Genomic DNA, 22,857 nt, shown 5'->3' on the forward strand with positions numbered 1-22,857 from the left:
ACTACAGAATTACAACTTCTCCAAATTCACTTGCCCGCCACCATAGTTATATCATAAGTAAATATTTTTCATTAAAAATAAAAATAAACAGAACACAACTTAATTTAGGTGTAAATTCATAGATTCGTCTGTAAACCCCAAGAAAATGAAATCAGTGGTGTACTGATAACCAAAACAAAGTGAATTAAATGGAGTTAATTGGATCGCACTATATAGTTACGTCATTCGAAACAGGCACACCGCCTGTTTTTGATCATATGACAAAAATTACCACGTCAATATAATTAATATCTCTTATTAAAATTACATTGTCAACAAAAAATAGGGGAAAAATTTATGCTTTGTAAATTATTGAAATGCCTGACCACGAATGAAAATCAAATAAATTTATCACTATTGTGAGTATTATATCAAGAAGTAGTAATTTTGCAACTGAATTGATATGGTTGATGTAAATTCAGAAATTGAAAATAGAACATAAAATTATATTATATTATTCAGTTTTAACTTCAGTAATTCGAAACATTCCTTTCATGAATGTATCGGTTTTCGAAGTATTTTTTATCTTGCAAGATTTGTGTCTTCCAACCATTTTTTCCGAAAATTTTTTACTCACTTCTCGTTAAAGGAAAAATAAAATTTTTTGATAGGTTAATATGATAAACCTTTCGTGGAAAGAACACGGTGACGAACAATTAGTTTGACTTTCCATGGATCAGGATTCTATAAACCCCAAGAGATTATACAGATTTTTTAACCTTGTCAATTCCTAATTTTCGTATATTTTTATTTTTGAATGATTTTCTATATTTTATATATATTATTTTCACTGTATTTTCTTCTTATATTTATTATTTAGAAACTAGAATTATTCATATTTTCAATGATTTTTATGTTTTCCATATCCTTAGACTAATATCTTGGATATTAAGTGATGCGAGATAGTTCAATTAAGATGAGTCGAAGACGATTAGAAGCAAACATTCGCTAATGTGTAACCAGAATTATCTAATGTATAAATGACAAATTTATAGTTCTCCCAGTATCTATAAGACGGAAATAATATTGTTTTCCATTTATCAATTGAACGAAAAAGTAATTGATTTGACTTAACAAATACTTTTTGTTACGTTATTATAAAAACTCTCTGCTGCAATGTATTGTACTTTCTATATTGTTTTGTTGTTGAGAAAATGTGGTCAGAATTTTTTTCCGTTTTTTTTCAACAATATTCCATGATTTCTAATGAAATTATATATTTCTTTTTGAAAAGAAAAAGTATTACATGAATTTACTGAAAAGTTATATCAACAAACGATTATGATACAAATTACTCTCACGATTTAAATTGATGACAATGGGATTAAGTGGAACTATAACGAATTATAGTTAATCACACAAAGATAAAATACAGTTCTCAATATGTTTTTAGCCAAGTGAAATACCTGAAGTGCCCCGTGTTTACGCGAAGTTGGTCCATTTATGTATCCACCAATGCAATGTAAAACAGTGTGCTGACGATCATTCAAGTATTATTATTACTATCCATCGAATACGGAGTGCTGGTTTTCACATGTGAATATCGTCATCGCCATCTGCTTCGGAGGAGAGAGAAAATTCAATGGGATGAGCAATTGAATAAGTTCAGTGACGAATCTTTCTTCTGTCTGGGAATGCATGATAATCAGGCAAGGGCAAAAAGTCAAGATCTACAATTTGATCAAGAGCAGATCTGGCATGGCTGGCAGTTTATACTCGTAGGTACAGTTTGTAGTGTTTGGTGTATATTTTTGAATAAAGTAATGAAATTAAAATTCAGTCATACTTGTTGTAAATTAAGAATTGTAAATAAAAAATTCTCGGCTTTTAGAATGCCCTGTGAGTTTTGAAAAGTTTTGAAATCTAAGTTGAGTGCTGGAAGCAGTATGGATTCGAAACGGTTAACAATATTAATAAACATCTTATCAAATTATATATTTATAAGAGAGCTTTTCCATTGCTTCCGTTACCTCCTCTTTGGACTCTTCTAGGCGTTCGTTTTTTGTTACTTGAATGGATTTGCTAGGTTTGTGTGCAGATATCCGAAATTTTTCACTTAGGTTTTTTAATTATATTGTTATATTAGTACCACTTTTCATGCTTCTTAACAATCTGCAAATATTTTTTGTGTTTCATGAATTACCGGTAATTCATGTCATCACAGAATACTCGTGATACCGTATCCAGACACAAATAAACGTAAGTATGGTATCGTAACAAATGTATCTATTTTTTATGTGTACCAACCGGATATTGCTTGCACTCTTTCATGGTTCTTGGAATCCTATACTAAGGTTGAAATGGAGAAGGGCCAGAAATACATCTGGCCAGCGGGTCACATACACAAGCGGATACGGGTGACGCTGCTCGAAAGAGATGTGCGATATGATCCCTATAGCGCGGTGTCTGTGGTAACTCCCGGCATCTACGTGCTGCACCCATGGAAGCAAGAGGAAGCCGATGAAGGAAGCAGGTCCAGGGTCGAAGCGGTTGAATTTTCCCGCTTCAGGGACAGAAACTCTCACAGCAATGGGGGTAGCTGTAGGAGAGATCTCCCCCCCCACTTCCGGAGGCATCGCGTTCGGAGACGACCTTTTGCTTTGGACTCATATCATAGTTTATGGAGAACCTTAATAAACAATCACAAAAGAATGGGGGAAATGGGCCTCATGCTTAGCAAGACGCACTACTACTCAGTGTGAAGAAGAAAAGAACGGATGCGCTAGAACATTTGGAAAAGCTAGTCAATGGACTGCAATATTTCCTTAAAAATAAGCTAAATGTCCACAAGGAAATCAAAACGACGTCAATGAACCTCTGCAGTGCCCTGAGAAGGTTCAAAAATCAGGATCAACAATGGCAGGAAATGCAACAGCGGCATGGCCACGTCACCCTAAAACCAAGCGAGCCACTGCAGACGGCGACGCCAAAACAAGCGGAACTACCAACTGTTGAAGCGATGGACACCGGAGCAGAAGCTGACACTGAGTCAGTTGCTGGCGACCTCAATGAAAATGTCCCCAAGAAGAATAACAAAAGGGTACGGAGTTCACCTAATCCTGTGGACACGCAAGTGACGAAGAAGCTGGACGCGAAACAAAGTCCTCCGACGAAACTAGCGTCGCTCGACACTGACAAGAATCAGACCAAAACGGCTTGGAAGCTTGTTCAGTCCAAGAAAGATTTGAAGAAGCAGAAGAAAGAACAGCTACGGAAGGAAAAGCCAACGAAGAAGCCCCGGCCGGAGCCTAAGCGCAGAAAACCGCGTCAGCGGATCAAGCCAGATACACTAATCATCCGCCCATCTGAGCCGGCGAAGTACGCAGAGATTTTGCGTCGAATAAAGAAGGACGTCCCCAAAGAGCAGGTCCGTACCATCGTGGATAAGATCCACAAAACCAGGGCCGGAAATATGCTGATAACGCTCTCTAGGAAAAATACCAACAAAGGCCAAGCCTTGCAGAAAACTATCGTGGACATCCTACAGGAAGACGCCAAAGTAATCTATAAAGGTCCACAGGAAGATGTCGAATTTCAAGATCTTAACGATACCACAACCAGGGAGGATATCCAAGCCGCCCTGCAAATGGAAATTGGAGAGTCTTGCGAGATACCACTGGAGGCAATTAGGATCCGAAAAGCCTACAGAGGTACTCAGATTGCTGTTGTGACTCTACCAGCAGCTGCAGCGAAGAAGATCCTGGAAGGAAGCGGTAAAATCCGCATCGGCTGGGTAAACTGCCGAATTAGAGCAACGAAGAGACCGTTCCAATGCTTCAAGTGCTGGCACTTTGGGCATCACAATGCCGGCAGTCACAAATGCCCAGTATTCCAAGAGGCGTTTCAGAGGATAACAAGCAAAAGAACATGAAGATACTGCAGCTCAATCTCAATCATTGTGAGGCTGCGCATGACCTGCTCATACAGACGGTGTGCGAATTAGAGCTTGACTTGGTACTGATAGCGGAGCCATATGAACACCTAAGCACCCAACCCTGGGAATCGGACAGCACATCCAAGGCTGTCATCTGGTCATGTGGCAAGCTCCCTTTCCAGAACGCAGTCGACAACAACAATGCCGGCTTTGTAGCAGCATCAGTAGAGGGCATCCGTTTCTATAGTTGCTATGCACCACCTAGCCTCTTTATTGGTGACTTCACTGATTTCCTCGATCGACTAATCGAAGATGCGGAGCAATACCATCCAGTATCGATAGCCGGAGACTTCAACTCCTGGGCAGTCGACTGGGGTAGCAAACATACCAGCGCACGAGGGAAGGCACTGCTGGAGGCTTTTATTACACTAGATGTAGTCTTGCTCAACAGCGGTGACAAGCCGACCTACACCAAGGGCGACGCAAGCTCGATTGTAGATCTCACTTTTGTCAGTAGTAGCCTTGTTAAAGGTAACGACAAATGGAAAGTATTGGATATCTACACCGCCAGCGACCATCATTCAATATTCTGGGAAATATCAAGCAACCAGAACTTCAGGAGGCATATCAAGCTATCTAACAACGTTGGTTGGAAAGTAAAGTCTTTTGACCCAGTTTATTGTTAATAGCTCTCAACAGTGATCCGATAAACTTTGGATGTGTGGAAGAACAGACTAAGGACCTGATGAGGAGAGTAACACATGCTTGTGATGCAAGTATGCGTCGTAAACGTGGCATGAACTCAAGATCTTCAGTGCATTGGTGGAACGACCACATCAGCAGCCTTCGTAAAGAGTGTCACAGGAAGAGAAGAATCCTCAGCGCGGCTATCAATGGCCCAACTAAACGCGCGTCATGAGCTGAATAAAGCTATCAAAAAGAGCAAAAGAAGATGCTGGAAAGAACTTATAAACGAGGTAGACAAAGATGTGTGGGGTAGGCCTTATAAGGTGGTCATGACCCACTTGAAAAAGCAACAAATGCCATCACTTACGTGTCCTCATCTCCTTCAAAAAATCGTCACTGCGCTGTTCCCTCAGCAAAGAAATTTCGATAACCAGATGACTCCAAGTGAACTAGACGACATACCATCTGTCACTGAAGAGGAGCTGATGGAGGCCTGTAACCGTGTAGGGAATAATAAAGCGCTGGGATTGGACGGAATCCCTAATATTACCTTGAAAACTATCTTAAAGGCAGCACCGACATTGTTCCTAGACGTGTACAACATCTGCCTCAAAGAGGGGACCTTCCCAAAGAAGTGGAAACAGCAACGACTGGTACTGCTTCCGAAAGGAAAAAAGCCTCCGGATGAACCGTCATCTTACCGTCCACTATGCATGTTAGATACAGCAGGTAAGATTTTAGAGCGTATAATTCATCAACGAATAGAAGAAGTAGTCGATCAACTCCTAGCAGACAACCAGTATGGATTTCGGAAAGGACGATCAACACTGGACGCGATTAATCTAGTTGTTAATATCGCTAAGGAAGCGACCGCAGGAAACAGATGGAAAGGCGGCACAAAGAAGTATTGCCTGGTGGCGACATTAGACATCAAAAACGCCTTCAATTCCGCCAACTGGAACTGCATCATGCAAGCTCTACGAGAGAAAAGGGTTCCAGAATATCTGTGTAGGATAGTAGCCGGCTACTTTACCGATAGAGTTCTCAAATGTGACACGAAGAATGGTCCTAAGGAGAACGATATTACAGGAGGTGTACCTCAGGGCTCTGTTCTAGGCCCACTCCTGTGGAATGTCATGTACGACGGACTGTTAAGACTGAAACTACCAAGTAACGTCAAACTGATAGCGTACGCAGATGATGTAGCGATCGTGATCGTTGCCAAACATCTTGATGAGATAAGCCATATGTTCGACATCACCTTTGACAAAGTCAACCAATGGTTGGACGAAATGAATCTCCAACTGGCGAAGCACAAGACTGAGGCAATGCTTATTAGCAGCAGAAAAGCAGTAGAGTCCATCAAGCTGAAAGTCGGTACACAAGAAATCACATCACAACCGTATATCCGATATCTGGGAGTGATGCTTGATGCCCGACTCAACTTTAAGCAGCAGGTAGAACACGTCAGTTCCAAAGCATCGGTAGTAAGAGCTAGTCTCGCAAGACTGATGCCTAACGTCGGCGGCCCAAAGCAGAGCAGAAGACTACTATTATCATCAGTTGTCACATCGGTGCTCACTTATGGAATATCCATTTGGGCAGATGCGCTGGAGCTGCAAGAGTCATGGAGAAAGGCTGGACCAGTATATCGTCTAAATGCTGTAAGAGTAGCCAGCGCCTTCCGCACAATATCGGAGGAAGCAGTCTGTGTCATTTCCGGAACTTTGCCACTCGGAGTTCTAGCTGAGGAAAGAAGGAACCTTTACCAACAAAAGAGGTCAACTACACTAAGTGCCGAGGAATTCAGAGCTGAAGAACGGCAGAACAGCATCACACGATGGCAATCGCAGTGGGATGCCGCAACAAAAGGAATATGGACATACCGGCTCATACCAAAGATCGACGTTTGGCTGAATCGGAGTTGTGGCGAGGTCAACTATTATTTGACGCAAATGTTGTCAGGACATGGATGTTTTCGGACATATCTTCACCGCTTCAAGCATCAGAAGCTGCCTGGAACGCTATCAATTCGTTTGTCACGGAAGTCCTTACGGAACTGCGTTCCATTGAAAGAAGAAGAGCGAATAACGTCCACTAGAAGAAAGAAGATATAAAATCTTAGCTACCAGAAAGAAGAGCAGCAGCTAATCCCTCCCTCTGCGATATAATGCCTAAAAGGCGGGTCCGCGGGGGATGAGAGGATAGAAGATAAGATGCTTAGGGTTTAGTGAATAGGGGCACTAGAGCCGCAGAGTCGAGTCTCACATATCCAGGCGTACCACCTATGCCTGTAATCCGTAAAAAGGATCCCCCTCTTATAAAAAAACACACACACACACACTCACACACACACACACACTCACACACACACACACACATATATATATATATATATATAAATATATATATATATATATCTTATTTCTTAGACCTTTTGACATGTTTATGTTTCTAAATTTTCTTGATTTTAGGTCTCTTCTCTTTCAAAATTAGTTTTTATTAAAATATATATGTATAAAAATTGATGTTTCGACTAATTTTAAGTATTTATCAAAATATATATTTAGGTCTTCATTTGCAATAATTTATAAAGTAAAACAAATATTTGAGAAATTGTCTCAGCAATATTTTTGGAGTATATATTTTAGATTATCAGATTGGCTTGAATCCAAAATGTGAATTTCACAGATCAATTTGAAACGGTAATATTACTTGAAGGATTCAGGATATGACAAAAATAGCTCCATTTATAAAATGGGTGAATTAATTTCCCTAATTCAATATCACCCTGTATAATTATCATTATTGTTGTAAGAAAATATATATCGTGTCATTTTAATTCAATTCAAATATCACAGAACTTGACGAAATAGTGAAAGGGCTGAACCGCAGTTGTATACTCAGTCAACGATCTGTTTTGGCGCAACGTCTAATTACACACCACTTCTGTGATCTGTTGCAAAATGATTCTCGTCCTGTTCTCCAGCACTTTTGTTGCTATTAAGAACAAAATAGTTAACAAATTTAATCAGAGGAATATAGTAGCAATTTCAATCTACCAAAACGTTTTTTATTTCTACGACTACAGTTGAAAACGGTAGTTGAGGTCATCAGTGGATAACAGACCGATGAATATTGAAATATTCAAGTTCAAGTTTACCATTTTTTCAATATATTGGGTGACTGTGAGTCGTGAAATAGATTTTGATGTGGTGAGTTCCGAAAATGTTGCCGCTGCCCAGGATTAAGTCTGTTTATGTTTCAGCCGCCCCAGGTAGGATTTTATTTTTCAAATTCATCTAAAAATTATTTTGATTATTTTAATTTATCAAATATGATCAATGGAAGGAAATTTTTTTAAAAGGAAGATAAAAATTGACGTTTTGACTTATTTCGGTCTTTTTAAAAATATGATATTGACACTATCAATTTGTATATTTATATTAATCAATAGATCATCTACATAATAAATTTCGAAATAAATCAAAATAGAAATTTGTTTTAATAAGAAAAGTGAATTTTTCCTTAGATCATACATCTTAAATATGTAGAAGTAATCAATTTAATTATTTTTAGTTTTATTAGAATTCTCAAAATAGAACTTTATTTACTTAAATTATTCAGGTATTCTTTATCATTATAGCTTTTTCGTACTTATGAATGTGAACCATTTCTAAAAATTCTCTTTTTCATGTATTAGATTCCGTTCCTAGAATTTTTGAGTTTTTATAATTGAATTTATGTTTTCTTTGATATTTCATGGTTCGTTAATGCAGTTTTATTTTTATTATAATATTGATGACCTCTTAGTCTATTTTCTAAATACTGAGATATCTGCCCTATGTAGACAGCGTCACAATTAGTACAAGGCATTTGTTATATGATATTTCTTCTTTTGTTTTTGGTGTTTTACATTCTTTCAGTGAAATATTTGGAAAATGTATTCAATCCTTTATGACTTATACTAATATCATATTTAATGAAATAATTCGATAATTGTTGGGAATGTGTGTAATGTTTTGATGTTCCGTTTCTGTTTTGCTTTTCAATTGGATGTATTATCTGTTTACTTTTTTCTTGAATATGTTGTTTATCATTTTTTCCGGATAATTATTTTCTTTCAATGCCCTTTGAATAGCGTCTAAATTCAGGATCTCATAGTTGAATACATCTATCAGCCAAACTAATTATCACTGTACAAATTCAATTATTAAGAAACAAAAATTCTTGGAAGGAAATCTAATACATTTTGAAGATAAGGGATCTAAGGAAAAATTCACTTTTCTCATTTAAATAAATTTCTATTTTTATTTTATTCTTATTTTGATATTTATGATATAGGTGGTCTATTGATTAATTAATATAAATATACAAATTGTCAGTGTCAATATCATATTTTGAAAAAGACTGAAATAAGTTGAAATGTCGATTTTTATCTTTCTTTGAAAAAATTTAGAAACAAAATAATTTTAAAACAGAAGAGACCGAACCCAAAAACAAGAACATTTAGAAGAATTATATGTTTGAAACATTTATATTCGAATTAATAACTCAGATAACCCATGAAAACTAGATTTATTATATAAACTATATAACTTTTTTTCGCTTATGTTAAAAATCATGAATCAATCGCAAAATGAATGCTTTGATTGGTAATAGATAATAGATTATATCTGAAAAATAATTAATCCAGTTGGATTCATATATTTGTTATTCAATTTTCTTATTAGTGTCGAAATGACTTTTATCCATGACTACCATTAAAATTAAAAATTTAAAAAAATTACAGATTATACATACGTCTAAAAACGTGCAAAAAAGAACAATGCTTTTTAAATAGAAGTTTCATTATAATACCCCAAACAGTGCGAAAAAGTACAATGCTTTTTAAAGGAGATAATCATTATACACTATTTTTTATTTGTGTATTTATCAAGTTACATGATTTTTTGTCGTGAGTTCTGTCAAAGGTTCTGTATTGATACTGTCATTAAGAAGTGTGAAACGTCATCGTCATTTTGCAACATGTTTTTCGAAATTTTATTGATAAACTACTAATTGTCAAGCTGAATAAACATGGAAGAAGAATCTGATAGCAGTCCTCCTGAAATTGCAGAAATTGCGTGAAATATAACTGAAGAAGTCAAAAAAATATAAATGAAGTCATATGGCGAGTTTTTGAATTGGTGTGACTCTAAAAAAATTACACGGAAAATGTTCTTATTGCATATTTCTCCGAAAAGTCAAATCATCAAAATTATGGTTCCATTTTTCGATGTTGAAAAATACCATAAATTTAAATTTAAACATTGATGTAAATAGATTTGATTAGCTTATTACTTCCATAAAACGACAATCAGAGAGCCATAAACCAGAAGTGAATAATAAAAGATTTTTTTTACATATCACAAGAATAAATGTACCAAACAACCTATAGGTATCAATTATTATTATTAACCAGATTGTAAAGATTCCATCCATTATAGTACAATATTTAAATTTGCTCAGCCCCAAGGACTACACAGGTCACTTTTTAAGACGATTGTCTGTTTCTCTACTCGCCGATTCGGGAGTACAGAAGTTAGTAGTTAAACGACACGGCGCGACGGATGGAAATCCACAACCCTCGCAAAAAGCTACATAGAAAATTCAATTGTTTAATGTCGACAGCCAAGAATTTGAAGATATGCCAAGAGTAGAAATTCTGCACTAGAGGAGCCAGAGCACGAATCGACACTTGTCGAAACAGGGGCGCCTCCGACCTCAAAAATAAAAACTATAGTCACAATTTTTTAGTAGCGAGGTTACAGTGAAAAAAATTTCCAAATGTAATAATACTAAATAATATGAACAATTGTCCAAATTTCACTGTAGATATTAATTTGGGCAATTAAAATTCAAAATCATTATTTATGTTAGATTATGTAACTGTTGTAAAATTTTGTCACAAATATTTGTTTATAAATCTGTTTTAGACAAATTATTTTCTACATTTTCTGTTGAACTTTTGGATATGTTATAACGTCTTCTTCAGAATGAGTTACGTCCATAAAGAAAAAGAAGAGTTTCAAGTTTTTTTACTGGCCCACTTGATTTTAGTAAAAAAACACAACTTTGAGAGGACAACAGCTCAATGCAAAAGAAAACTTTCATCTAAAATAAGAGGAGATGTTCATCATAAATATGATTCATCTGAAGCCTATTTTTTTCACAAACACTTTACTATCCTCTGTTAGATAAAATGAGTGAAAATATTAGGTTACGATTTGAAAATAACCAGCTGGCTGTACTGTGTACATGGAATTACTGCTAAAGACTTCGACAAAGAACAACTGTGTGTAAAGCGGCATGAAAGAAACATGTTTTGTTGAGAGTTCATAGTTTGCTTTAGAAAATGACACTTCAGTCTCAAAAATTGATGTATTTTCAAAAATGATCAAGATCATGACCAGACCAAATTGATCGACATTTCGTGACAAATTTGGTTACTCATTTCAAGTCTGAAAATGTTCACAACCGGAGTGTATTCCTTAATTTGTTGAAGCTTCTGTAACTGTTTTCGATTATACCTGTGTCTACTACAACGGTAAAACAATCTTTCTATGTTTTCAAATGCATCAAAATCTATTTGAGGAATTATATGCTCCAGCTACTAGCTATTGAAAATGATGCGGTTAAAACCATCGACGAGGAATGTGTGGAAATTTATGCCAGGAGGGTATCAAGACATCTAGGGTTGATTTAGAGCAAAAACACTTTGAGAAGACGTGTATCATGTAAAATTAGATTACTGTCTACTTTCAATCATATTTTATTATATATTATATTCATTTATTAAATTTAAATTTTTATATTATATATATTATATTTATTATACATTATATTTCCTTCTTTTGTACTTTTTTTTTGGTTTTGTTCATACTTATTCATTTGAATGTAATAGTTGTATTTATCTTGATGACTTAATTAAACAAGTAATGACGCATTTTCTAGTTAAGACCTGGAAGTGCAAGCAATAACCTCAAACAATCTCTTACAATGCCATTTTTACAGTTAATAAACAATATCTATGCTTTCCTCTATGAGAAAAGTGGACTCCAGAATGCTATATTAATACCATAAGCTTGACAAAGACTTTGCTATAGCTGATGTTTCGTGAAAGTACGTCAAAAGCTCAGTTTCTAAAACTGCTATAACAGTCTTTGTTTTTGCACTATTTCTTGATACCTTGCTTCATATTTCTTCGTTAATTTTCAGACAAACAATATTTGCTATAAGTATCATATGTTTCCATTTGGCTGTTATACAAATTAGCTAGCTTGACGTCTTGTATGAAATAACAATGTTTATAATGCTATAGGAATCTGTTAAAGCTGTCCATAATTTAATGCGAAAAGTAGAGAAATTAATTATTGATAAGGATAAAAAAGGATGAAAAATCTTAAATTCTTCACGAGATTTGAGTATATATTTATTATAGTGTTGAACTTTATTGCTTCTACCTATTTTTATGGCTGTTTTAAAGCATATTTATACGAAGGATATAAAGTGGATCATAATAAAGTTCATTATGATTCATATTGTTCAGTATGAAACACAATTTCAAGCAAACCTAAACAAGTGACTTTTTAGTAGAGTGGGCTCGATAACTATCACATAATTTTGACTTTCAGAACTCTAGAAATAGTTGTATTATATTCAGTTATGGTAATAAATGGCAATAAATGATCAGATTCGTTTTTAGTATTGAAGGAAAGAAAAATAATTCATGAAATGGAGAACCACAAAAAATATCATTTTCCTAACATGGTTTAATGTTATAAACGGACATATATATCATCAGCATAGACAAATAAATCATAAGTTTCTTTAATTCTGATTTCTTAGACCTTTTGATACATTAATGCAACTAAATATTCTTGATTTTAGGTCTCTTCTGTTTTAAAATTATTAAAAAAACCAATTTTAAAACACAAGAGAATTTAGATGCATTAATAAATCATAAGTTGATATTAAAAAACACAAAAAGTTATCTTCTTGAATCCAAATAATTTATTAAGCTGTATTTTTGGATCCGTCGGTAATATTCATAATGAACACAATGTTTACACAACCACTACTCCAACTGTTTACCTTAATAGTGTAGTGTAAAGAGTGTATTCAGTATGATTAATTTACCAACAATTCAAATATTTGTTCAAGAGGTTGAAATTTGTAGCACTTTATATTTTTTCATTAAGTCTATTGAACAGAATCAATTATACTATTATTGTACTGAGTTTCTTAATATTTCAATAAATTAGTGTATACATAGAATTAACTACTAGATTATAGCAATTTATTAAATTGGAGATGGAAATAGACGTTGAAATTGGCCCATTATTTAGTTTGTAGTTTTGCAAATTGTCGTTTTCTTATATTCTTCTCACATCCAAAATAATTGTAAATACTTTGCATTATTTTCACAGTCAAAACAAAGCTGAACAATTTTTTATCATTGATGATTTTGCCAAATAAGCTAAAAGTATCTTTTCGTGTTTAAGGAACTCGACATTTTTCTAGTTACATTAACTTAATTGTCAAAGGTTTTTCCATTTAAACTTCCAAATCAATCAGGTGTTTGTCCAGCAACTACATAAATAGGTAATTTGTCAATTTCTCATGATATTTAATACATTTTTTCTTCATCCATATAATAATATCAATATTACTCTTGGTAATATATAGCCAATGTTTCCCAAAAAGCTAATCAGTCATTTTGACCTGAACTTTTTAACATCACTGAGCAAACTGTAAGGCTTGCCAAGCGTTTGACCCTGGTACTCACTAGTTCATGTAGAAGTTTTTTGTACTCCAATACAAGCCTGTTCCTATGACGTCAATTGAGTAGCGCACGTCCACATTCCATCAACACTTTGACATCGAAGTTGGTAGTATTTTTTCCAGACGAGAAAAATGTTTGAGTATTCTCCGCAGAAGCCTGCTTCAGCTGAGGCATTAATCCTGGTGGTTTCTGTGTACCAGGTGGCTCCACTATTCAGTATTTCGGGGTAAGAGTCAATCATCCATTGTTATCTGTAAGTGATATGTCCTTCCAAGCCCTTATTTTCAGTTGAAAGTGCTATGTGATCACTGCTTGTGAAAATAATTGGACATTCACCTGCAGCCTGCGATATGAACAATTATTTCAATCTGCAATTTGTCTAGAATATTTGTCCTGGATGCTCTCCTCATGGGTAGTACTCGTATCTTCAGGTGCCAGGGTTGAATATCGAATAGAACTTTGCACTGTAGAATTTACTTTTTCTGTACAGTACCACCCCACCAAAGCTTTGTACATGAAAGGGGGTTTGACAATCAAAGTGTATGTCCAGTAGAGGATCTTCCATAAAAGACCAGCTGTATGACCTAATGACCTTCTTCATTTCCAAAGTGCGCAGCTAACCCATTTTATTTTGGTGTACACGTGGTCGTGCCAGATCAGGTCTGGGTCCATAGTGACTTCTTCATATTTCTTCACCCTTCTACAGGAGGTGGGAGTCACCTCTTTCAATGTTATAATTGAGGACTACTGCTACGAACTCGTTCATTGTTCATTTTTAATTTGCTTGTTTGTTCACTTATCAGAATTATTCGATGAATTCTTTTGGTATAAATACTAATAATAAATACTAAATCAGCTACCTATATAATTGAATGTCATAGTTAACAGATCGAAATAGTAAAAAGTAAGCGGTGAATGTAAATTAAATATATATGTAGTGAGTAGTATATCATTAGAGGATAATTATTAGTAGTCTAGTGTAAGTGTTCAAATAGATTAAATAAGTATAAATTCACCCCACAAATAGAAATAATAAATAAATTTGAATTACATTGGTTTGTAGCTCGAACAAAACATTAAGACAATTCAATAATTGTTTGGAAATCCTAACCATAATATAACAAATTTGGAGCATGTTGGGCAGACTAACAGATCAATTAATGTTTGGTTTAAAGATCAGATATCTCATTTAAAATATGGATGTACCGGAGTATTGTCGATCACTCTCCCAGTCATAATCATGACCTAAATGTTAATCATGACCATATAAAATTGTTAAGAAATGTTACCAATAATAAGTTATAGGGTGCATTTGAAAGCATTGAAATTGCTAAATGTAAAAGTAGCTTGGATCAAAGGGCTAATCCCTCACAGCCCACTCTATTGTTCAGTGGTCAAGAAATAAATGTGAAGAATCTCGCCAAGAAGGTAGTGGCGGTGTAAACAGTGTGGTCAGTAAGAATATCACCAACGGTCCCAGAAACTCCGACTTAGCTTAGTCTGTTATTCGCTCTTTTTCAGGTCTTTACAGATTAGTATAGGTGCTTCTTTACGTGCATGCTGGTCTTTCAGCACGCCACTGTACAAATGTGAGTAGTTGTGAAGCATTTCTATGCCATTTCCCATTTAGTGCAATGGCAAACAGTGAATTTTATATAAAAAATGGCAATTGATGATAGAAGCATGAAAATTGGTATGTTAGGCAGTGATGACAGAAGAAGAGAGGTCATGAGCCCCTCGAAATTCGCCATAGGAGGGGCAGGGGGTCGATTTTTAAGGTTACACCCCCCCGTGAATAAGAGTTATTAGGGTTGATTTTACATACTTTGACCCTCCTGAACATGAATATCTCATTACTTTCAAGATCCGACCTCGAGAAGTACCCCAAATTTCAAATTGAAAACTTCCCCATTTTCCGATTTTTGTGAAAAATTTTTTGTCAAAATTGCCGTTTTCACCCCTCGATATGTCGAGGTGAGGGGAAACAGGAGGTACTGCAAGTTTCGAGGATTTTTTATGCTTTCTATACGTTTTTAGAATATTTTCTTCTCTGTACAAAATGTGAGGAATGTTGAATCATTACAAATAGTAGATATGGTGACTAGAGACTTCGAACAATGAGCCTATTCGTTATTGAGCCTTTTACTTCAGTATTGGGATCGATTTCAAAATTTTCATCGTAATAACCTATTATTAAAACAATGATTCATTATAGAGGTATAATATTATACTGAAGCGAAATCCTTTTGATCACTTTGCAGAGGCGCGGGGAAAACAAATTTGGGAATAAAATTTGAATTTTTTCTAGTAGAAAAGAACTTAACTTCTTTCTTTCGAATTTTGATCTATTTTTTCTTATACTTGATTTGAGTGGTTGGGAGAAATGAACGTTTATTCAAATTTATTCCACTCCCTTTCACAAAATTGACTCCTGCGTCCATCCCAAGTTTAAAAGCTTCACATTTACAAGCTTGAGACATTGCATTAGAATGAAATAAAGTCTTAAAGTCCCTGAATATATATATATATATATATATATATATATATATATATATATATATATATATATATATATATATATATATATATATATATAAGATATATGTAGGTAATATTTTTCGTGTAAATAGCGAAGAAACAAGGCTTATCATGAGATTTAGGAGTTGCCCCTTCTTCTCCCATCATTCCTTCTTCAAGACAAGAAATGAACTCCTGCAACGTTTTGGGAGTTAGTTTTACGCATTATGCTTGGGGTGATAGAAATTTCAAGACTCATAATTTGTGCCATTATGGACGAAAATTTTTCACAAAAATTGAAAAATGGGGAAGTTCTCAATTTGAAATTTGGGGTACTTCTCGAGGTCGGATCTTGAAAGTTAATGACATATTCATGTTCAGGAGGGTCAAAATATGTAAAATCAAATCTAAGAACGTCGAAATCCCCCCCCCCATTTTCCACGGCGGGGGGTGGAATCTCAAAAATCGACCCCCTGTCTCTCTTTTGAATTGAATTGAGAGGCTCCCGATCTCTAAAATTTTCTCTTGGCGTCATTACCCAACATACCTAATTTCATGTTCGTTTTCTTTGCCTTTGTCGTTTACCTCTTATTCCAGTTTCATTTCCAAGGCTAACATTGGATTTTTTTGCATTTCACCCAACTTGAAGGACTAAAGTTTCTGTAGGGGGTTTTTCCTTGATCGTTATTCAAAGGTGCCGGGAGCCCTCACTCGATTGCTACACAACGTATACTCATTATATGCCATGAACCTTGGGGTTACGATAAATACGAGTACATCGTCGAGGACGTAAAAGGAGGATTTGTTGCTAGAGCTGAATTCGTCACATACCGATCGACCCCATATGCAAACTCTGAGACCTATACCATCCTTTAACCCCCACTAGAAATAATTTACAGATATTAATTATGGGACATTCGGTACGAGAATTTTATAATAAAGCATTTTTTTACACCCAATTTTGGGTGAGTTAATCAATTCAAGTGGCTATGACATGATTTTTTTGACTCTCTATTGACAATTTTTTAAAGCATTTTTAAGTTTATTTGTGAGAAGAAAATGTTATTTACTCTATATTCTGTAAAAATAAATATGTATTAGAAATAATTTATTTTTCTGCCATTATGACATTCGCACGTGACAGCTGTCAATGATGGAAAATTATCACTTATTAATTTTGCAGTTACGTCACGCGATCGAAAAAATTTTCGAAAAATTCAGGATGTTGTAACAACCTATCAAAGTTAAAACATCTGATTGGCATGAATGACAGATACAAAATATTCATCAATAATTATGGCTAATGTTATAATGTTATTTTGATCCTTATAACGTAATCGTATATTACCTACCAAAAGTAGTGTGTAGCATACTGCATACTAAACATGGTTAGAAAAATTAGGCACAAAGTGGTGAGTGCTTAATTCCATGAGTATCTAATGTAATTAACATTCATGTTACGTACTTTACTTCATATACGCAGTAATAATTTTTCATATAAATTCCCAGTACTTACTATTACTTATTAATAAATGTTTCTCATTAATTTAACAGTTATAATATATTTAGTAGTTATTTAAGTGACTAAATCGAATTATTTGTATTATATTTTATATTGGAACTAATCACTGAAAATTAATATATCTATTACGCAAACCGTAAATCGTCAATCTTTTTAAAATGTTACTAACTGCCGTTTTGATTTGAGTGGCAGTAAATTATTTAAAGTCGCCATTCTCTTAATATAATTTCCGCTAAAGTTCACATTTCATTTTATTCACTTAACAATATATTTATAATCTAAATGTAGATCAACTAATGTATCTACTTATTGTAATGTCTTGAAAAATATTCTAAAACTAGACGTATTAGAAAATATATAATTGTAACCAGGGTGCTCCCGTACGTTCCAGTAGAAGACAAATTGTTACATCGTCATCATTCATCATTATGCCGCTCAATCTCTTGGATTATAGCTAACTAGTCCAGTCATTATTGTTCAAATTGTCGACCAAAATAATCTTGTAGGTTTTCCGCTATCTTGAAAAAAGGGTTAATTTCAGTTTTCCATCGGTTCCCCGTTGAGATACAAAAATTTTTATGCAATACTTTTTGTTGCTCTTTGTACGATTTACAATTAACGTCCTGTACATTCCACGTACCGATTATCGTTATCGAGATATCGATCAAAAAAAACTATAAATTGATGGTCTTGGCTGTAAAAGTTCTTCCTCGGTAGACTCTTTCAAACACGTACGCTCACTTCAAAAGACTCGAGACAACTGACTGGAATGCTTCGAAAAGGAGCGGATGTTCTGGCACGAACACTAGAAAAGGGTCTTCTATACCTGACTCATGCCCAAATTCTAAGAGCAACAAAAAAGTATTGCATATTGTATTGCAAATTTTCATATCTCACCGGGAACCAAGTTATGATGAAAAACTGAATTTAACCCTTTTTTCAGGATGGCGGAAAACCCAGAAGGTTATTTGGGTCGACAATTTGAACTTAAACTTTTCTAGCCCCCCCCCCCCCACTTAATATCCAAAATTCGGCTTTCTCGGTTCATTTGCATTCATAACCCAATTTTTCCGACGTAATGACTGGACTAAACGCTTTGTGCGACCACAATCCCTTTATTGGAGTTGATTACTGCCATTGATCTTATTGTTACAGTTTTTTGTTGGTCATGGCTTTGTTTGTCCGCTTTCTACATTCTTTTCTGTTTTTGCATTTTGCTTTCCAGTCTACTATTTCTAGGATTCTGATATCTTTTTCAATTTGGTTTCTCCAGGTATTTCTTGGTCTGCCTCTGCCTCTTGGTCATAGAGGTATCCATTGTGCTATTATATATTATATTTTCTCCTTCATTTCCTGTAATGTTTGATCCTAATTATATAATAAGATAAGTGAACGAAGATATAGTTTCAAATGCGTATTCCTGTGTCCTTATGTGGTCCATTCCTCTTTCGTCCTATATTGCTATCTTCATGTATTTTGTTCTTCTTAGTTTATTTCTAGACCGATTTCTACTGCTTCTGTTTCCAGTTTTGATTGCCTTTATAAGCTCTTTTTAGCCAATATGGTTGCATCGTCTGCATATGTGACAACTTTTATATGATTCGTTTTTATATTTTTTAATTTTGTTTTTTTCATTACTTTTTATAAAATCGTATTAAAGAGAGCTTGAGATGTACTAGAAAATTGATGAATATAATGAGGCTACGAATAATTTTCACAGCCTCCGTTTCTTAATTGTTAGACCTCGATTGTTGTGTTGATTGGTCCCATTTAAAAAATTTGAAATTTTAAATAGCACCTGACATACTCAGCAATTAGTTGTCATGTGGTGGTCTAAAAAAATAGATGAACTTCATTAATGATTATTTGGCACATATTTGGACTAAAAAAATTATTTATCAAACATGGAGAGTCGAGAAGTTGACATATCACTTGTTGAACGTTATTTCGTTAGAATTTGAACAAACAACAAAAGGTGTTCGTGAAATAACTGAGAAGAAGTGTCTCGTGAGCTTTGATGAGGGTATTTAAAGATTCATACAATACAAAAGGAATCAGTGTAAGGTATAAAAACTACTACCAGTTCATCTATTGGCCCAAAAGCAGAAACGCATAGATTTCTTTTAATATATAATTTAATATAATATATGCTTTATAAATTGAAGAAACACTCAAATTTGTTGAGTGTGAAGATACGGGCATAGATAAACTATCTTCTTATTTAAAAAAACCATTGATAGAACTAAAATTGGGGACTACGAACAATTTGAAAATCCGGAAGAAGCTTACAGTTTGATGCATAATTTTTAATAGTGATGCCTTTATGTTTCACTACAAATCCACTTGACCAACACATTTAATTAACACCATATAATAATGAATTTTTTTCAAAACATCAGTTAAAAAGATTCGACACAAAGAGATATTAATCCTAAACATATGAGGAGAGTCAAATGTATGTATTTAAGGATAAAATATCCATTTGAGGTAAAAATTATGATACACATTTAAATCAATTATAGAAGTTTCTGTGAACTCTTTTGGTCAAAATAGATACTTGGGAACAATGAATATATTCATCTCAAGTTAGTATTTCAAATTTGAGAAGGATTAGAGATGTTTAATTACCTCAAAATTAAAATTACAATTTTGTCGCAAAATTACAATTTGCTTCACAACAAACAACAAAGAAAAGTGGAAGATAAAATGTTAAAAAAAATACTGCTAGCTTTCAAAGCAACTGTTGTCTGCTGAAGTATCTTAGTAAATGATTTGACTAGAAAACAGTTTCTGGAAGTGTTTTGGAAGTTCAAGAACATTTAATTGGCCAGTTTGATCCTTAAATTCATCGTTTACACACAAGGTTATAGAATAATTGAGGTTAGAAAAATGGAATGAAATATTACAAATTTAGTCAAAACCATGATAATGCTATTGAATGAATCGCTTAACCAACTCATGCAAACTAAATAATATCTCTAAATCATATAATAGTGACCAATTTGATTGATTGTTAATTATTACTGTTTATTTCATACCGCTTCACGAACCTTCTTTTTTATTGGTTATTTTTACGTGGCATTGAAAACTTTTTGAGAGGCTGAATGAAGATATAATATTGGAAACATTACAAATATTTCCTGTCAATGGAAACAGACATCTAATTTAAGTTGTAGGATTGTGTTTTAATTATGTTAAAATGCTCTTAAAAGTATAGTATTCAGCAATTGTGTCTTCTTTTTGACATTAACAGTATTTAGTTGAATATTTGCGTATTCATACATTCATATATTTATATATATGAATTGTAATTAAGTCTTTTCCAGCTATATTATGAGTAGTTTTTTATTGGGAACGTGGCAAGGAAACACCAAAGTGGACTAACTTCAATATATTTTCCGAGCTTTCGAATACTTATTTATTCATCGTCTGGGAAATAATTAATTAAGATTGCCGGTGATTTTTAATGTCATTAAAGCTTGTAAAATTTTTAAACTCATGGAATTCAATATTCAAATTGACGATGATAGAAGTATTGATTAATAATATAATATTTCAATTAATTAATACACAAAATAGCCTGGAGGGCCACCAGTTAGACAACCCTGGTCTAGACGATAAATATTCATAAGTACTGTAGTGTACATGATTGTAGCGAATAATACCTGTAAACTAAAGGCCATTTTGAAAAATCTAAGAAATGTAAAAGAATGGGTGACATCATACATTTTTAGAAGTTCAATTTTTGGTTAATAGTTGTCTTGCTCAACTGTTACCAATCTGCAATAAATTCGGCATTCCAATAATACTTTCACAAACAAATGCTACATCTGCACTGCAATCTGTTGGCCAAAATATAATGAGATGTTAAAAATATCATTATAGACGACTGTAAGTGTTGAATTCAATACAAAACCAAGACAGTAATAACACTTGCTCTTGAGGCCATCTGTATGATATCAGCAACATGAAAAAAGTCCATTATTTTATTGATATTTATGCTTCAACTAAGTAAGATGATATTATACAAAAGAAGATGCCGAACACGAACTATTTATATTTCCAAATTTGAACGATTATTTCAATTCTGTTAGTGTACTATGAAATATTGTTTTTTTCGACGAACAGTTTCACATGCAAGAAAATTATGCTAATACGCTAATTAAATCCAAAATGAATTACAAAATGTATCTGTACGACTGACTAAAATCACAGATTTTATGATTCCAGTGAAATTATATTGCTTTTTAATACTACTTGTTTTATGTTAAATTAAATATAATTTCATTTGACGTATATTTGTTTTTTAAACATTGTAGGTGAATTTATTTATTCCTAGATATTAAGTATTACTATTTCATGAAAAAAATATTGAACTACACAAAACAGATTGTTACGACCTATAGCACAATAGTATTAACATTGACAATATCTTTAATATAATATAAATATAAAACATATTCCATAATCGAAAACTTTGCCTTTTCGAAAGCCTAATTGGACAGTTTTTGATTCGTGCTTGCTCGCTTTTGAGTGTGTCCAGTAAAAACTGTCCAAATAATTTATCCCTTTTCTCTAAAAGGCATATTCGCTGGAAAGACGACCGCTTATCTTGTCACCGACTCGTGCAGAAGCTCAGCTTCCTTTAATTTCATTATAATTCTCCTTGTGTGGCTATTTGGTTAAAGACAAATGAGAAATTTGTTTACAATGGCTTTTTGATGTTCGTTGGAATATTGTTGAATTTACCACTTTATGTAGAGTGTATTGCCAGGTAAGCTAGAAGGCAGAGCAATCGCCTCTCATAAAACAATATAAATTCAAAACAATGATCAACAAAATAGAAAATGTCAAATTTAAAATAGATGATTAATCAATCAATTTTTTCCTCATACGTCGTATGATAATTTATGAATCAATTATACTGATTTTGACATTATTTTCCACTGAAATTTTTATTTGACGTTTTTATCAACATTTATATATCTATGTTTTGCTTTTTGGTGCGAATAACAATACCTATTATGCATTCATTAGTACACCTTGATGACATCATACTACGTTTTTTGAATGAAAACATATATTTTTTTATTGTTACTTTTTAAACGATAATAGTTTCTACAAAAAAACTATGTATCAATATTACCGATCTTTTGAGATAAGGTTTTGAATTTCTCAAAAATTCAAAAATAAATGAAATCAAACCAAGACTGTTTTTTCAACTGTTCAACAATATTAAATTTTCGGAAAATATAACCCGGGTACAGGTAAATGACTTATCAGCTTATTGCGGATCCTATCCCAGAACGGGATTTAGATCACAGTTTCCGAATGTCGCGTCGTGCTCAAACCTGATCTACAAGAACTTTTTATGTTTATTACTTTTTTCTG

The 22,857-nt window shown here is 33.8% G+C and overlaps 1 protein-coding gene across 2 annotated transcripts in view; it reads left to right on the forward strand.

The window, feature by feature from the left end:
• The first annotated feature begins 7,525 nt into the window (after nt 1-7,525).
• Nucleotides 7,526-22,857, forward strand: part of LOC130441640 (facilitated trehalose transporter Tret1-like) — a 56,606-nt gene continuing 41,274 nt past the window's right edge. The window contains exon 1 of one of the 2 annotated variants that reach the window (XM_056775408.1): nt 7,526-7,877. In XM_056775408.1, coding sequence (XP_056631386.1) covers nt 7,829-7,877 — 49 coding nt within the window. In that variant the 5' untranslated portion in view covers nt 7,526-7,828. The remainder of the gene's footprint in view (nt 7,878-22,857) is intronic. The other variant, XM_056775409.1, reaches the window with a different exon arrangement.

The sequence above is a fragment of the Diorhabda sublineata genome, chromosome 3, assembly GCF_026230105.1.
Source record: "Diorhabda sublineata isolate icDioSubl1.1 chromosome 3, icDioSubl1.1, whole genome shotgun sequence".
NCBI classification, from domain to species: domain Eukaryota; kingdom Metazoa; phylum Arthropoda; class Insecta; order Coleoptera; family Chrysomelidae; genus Diorhabda; species Diorhabda sublineata.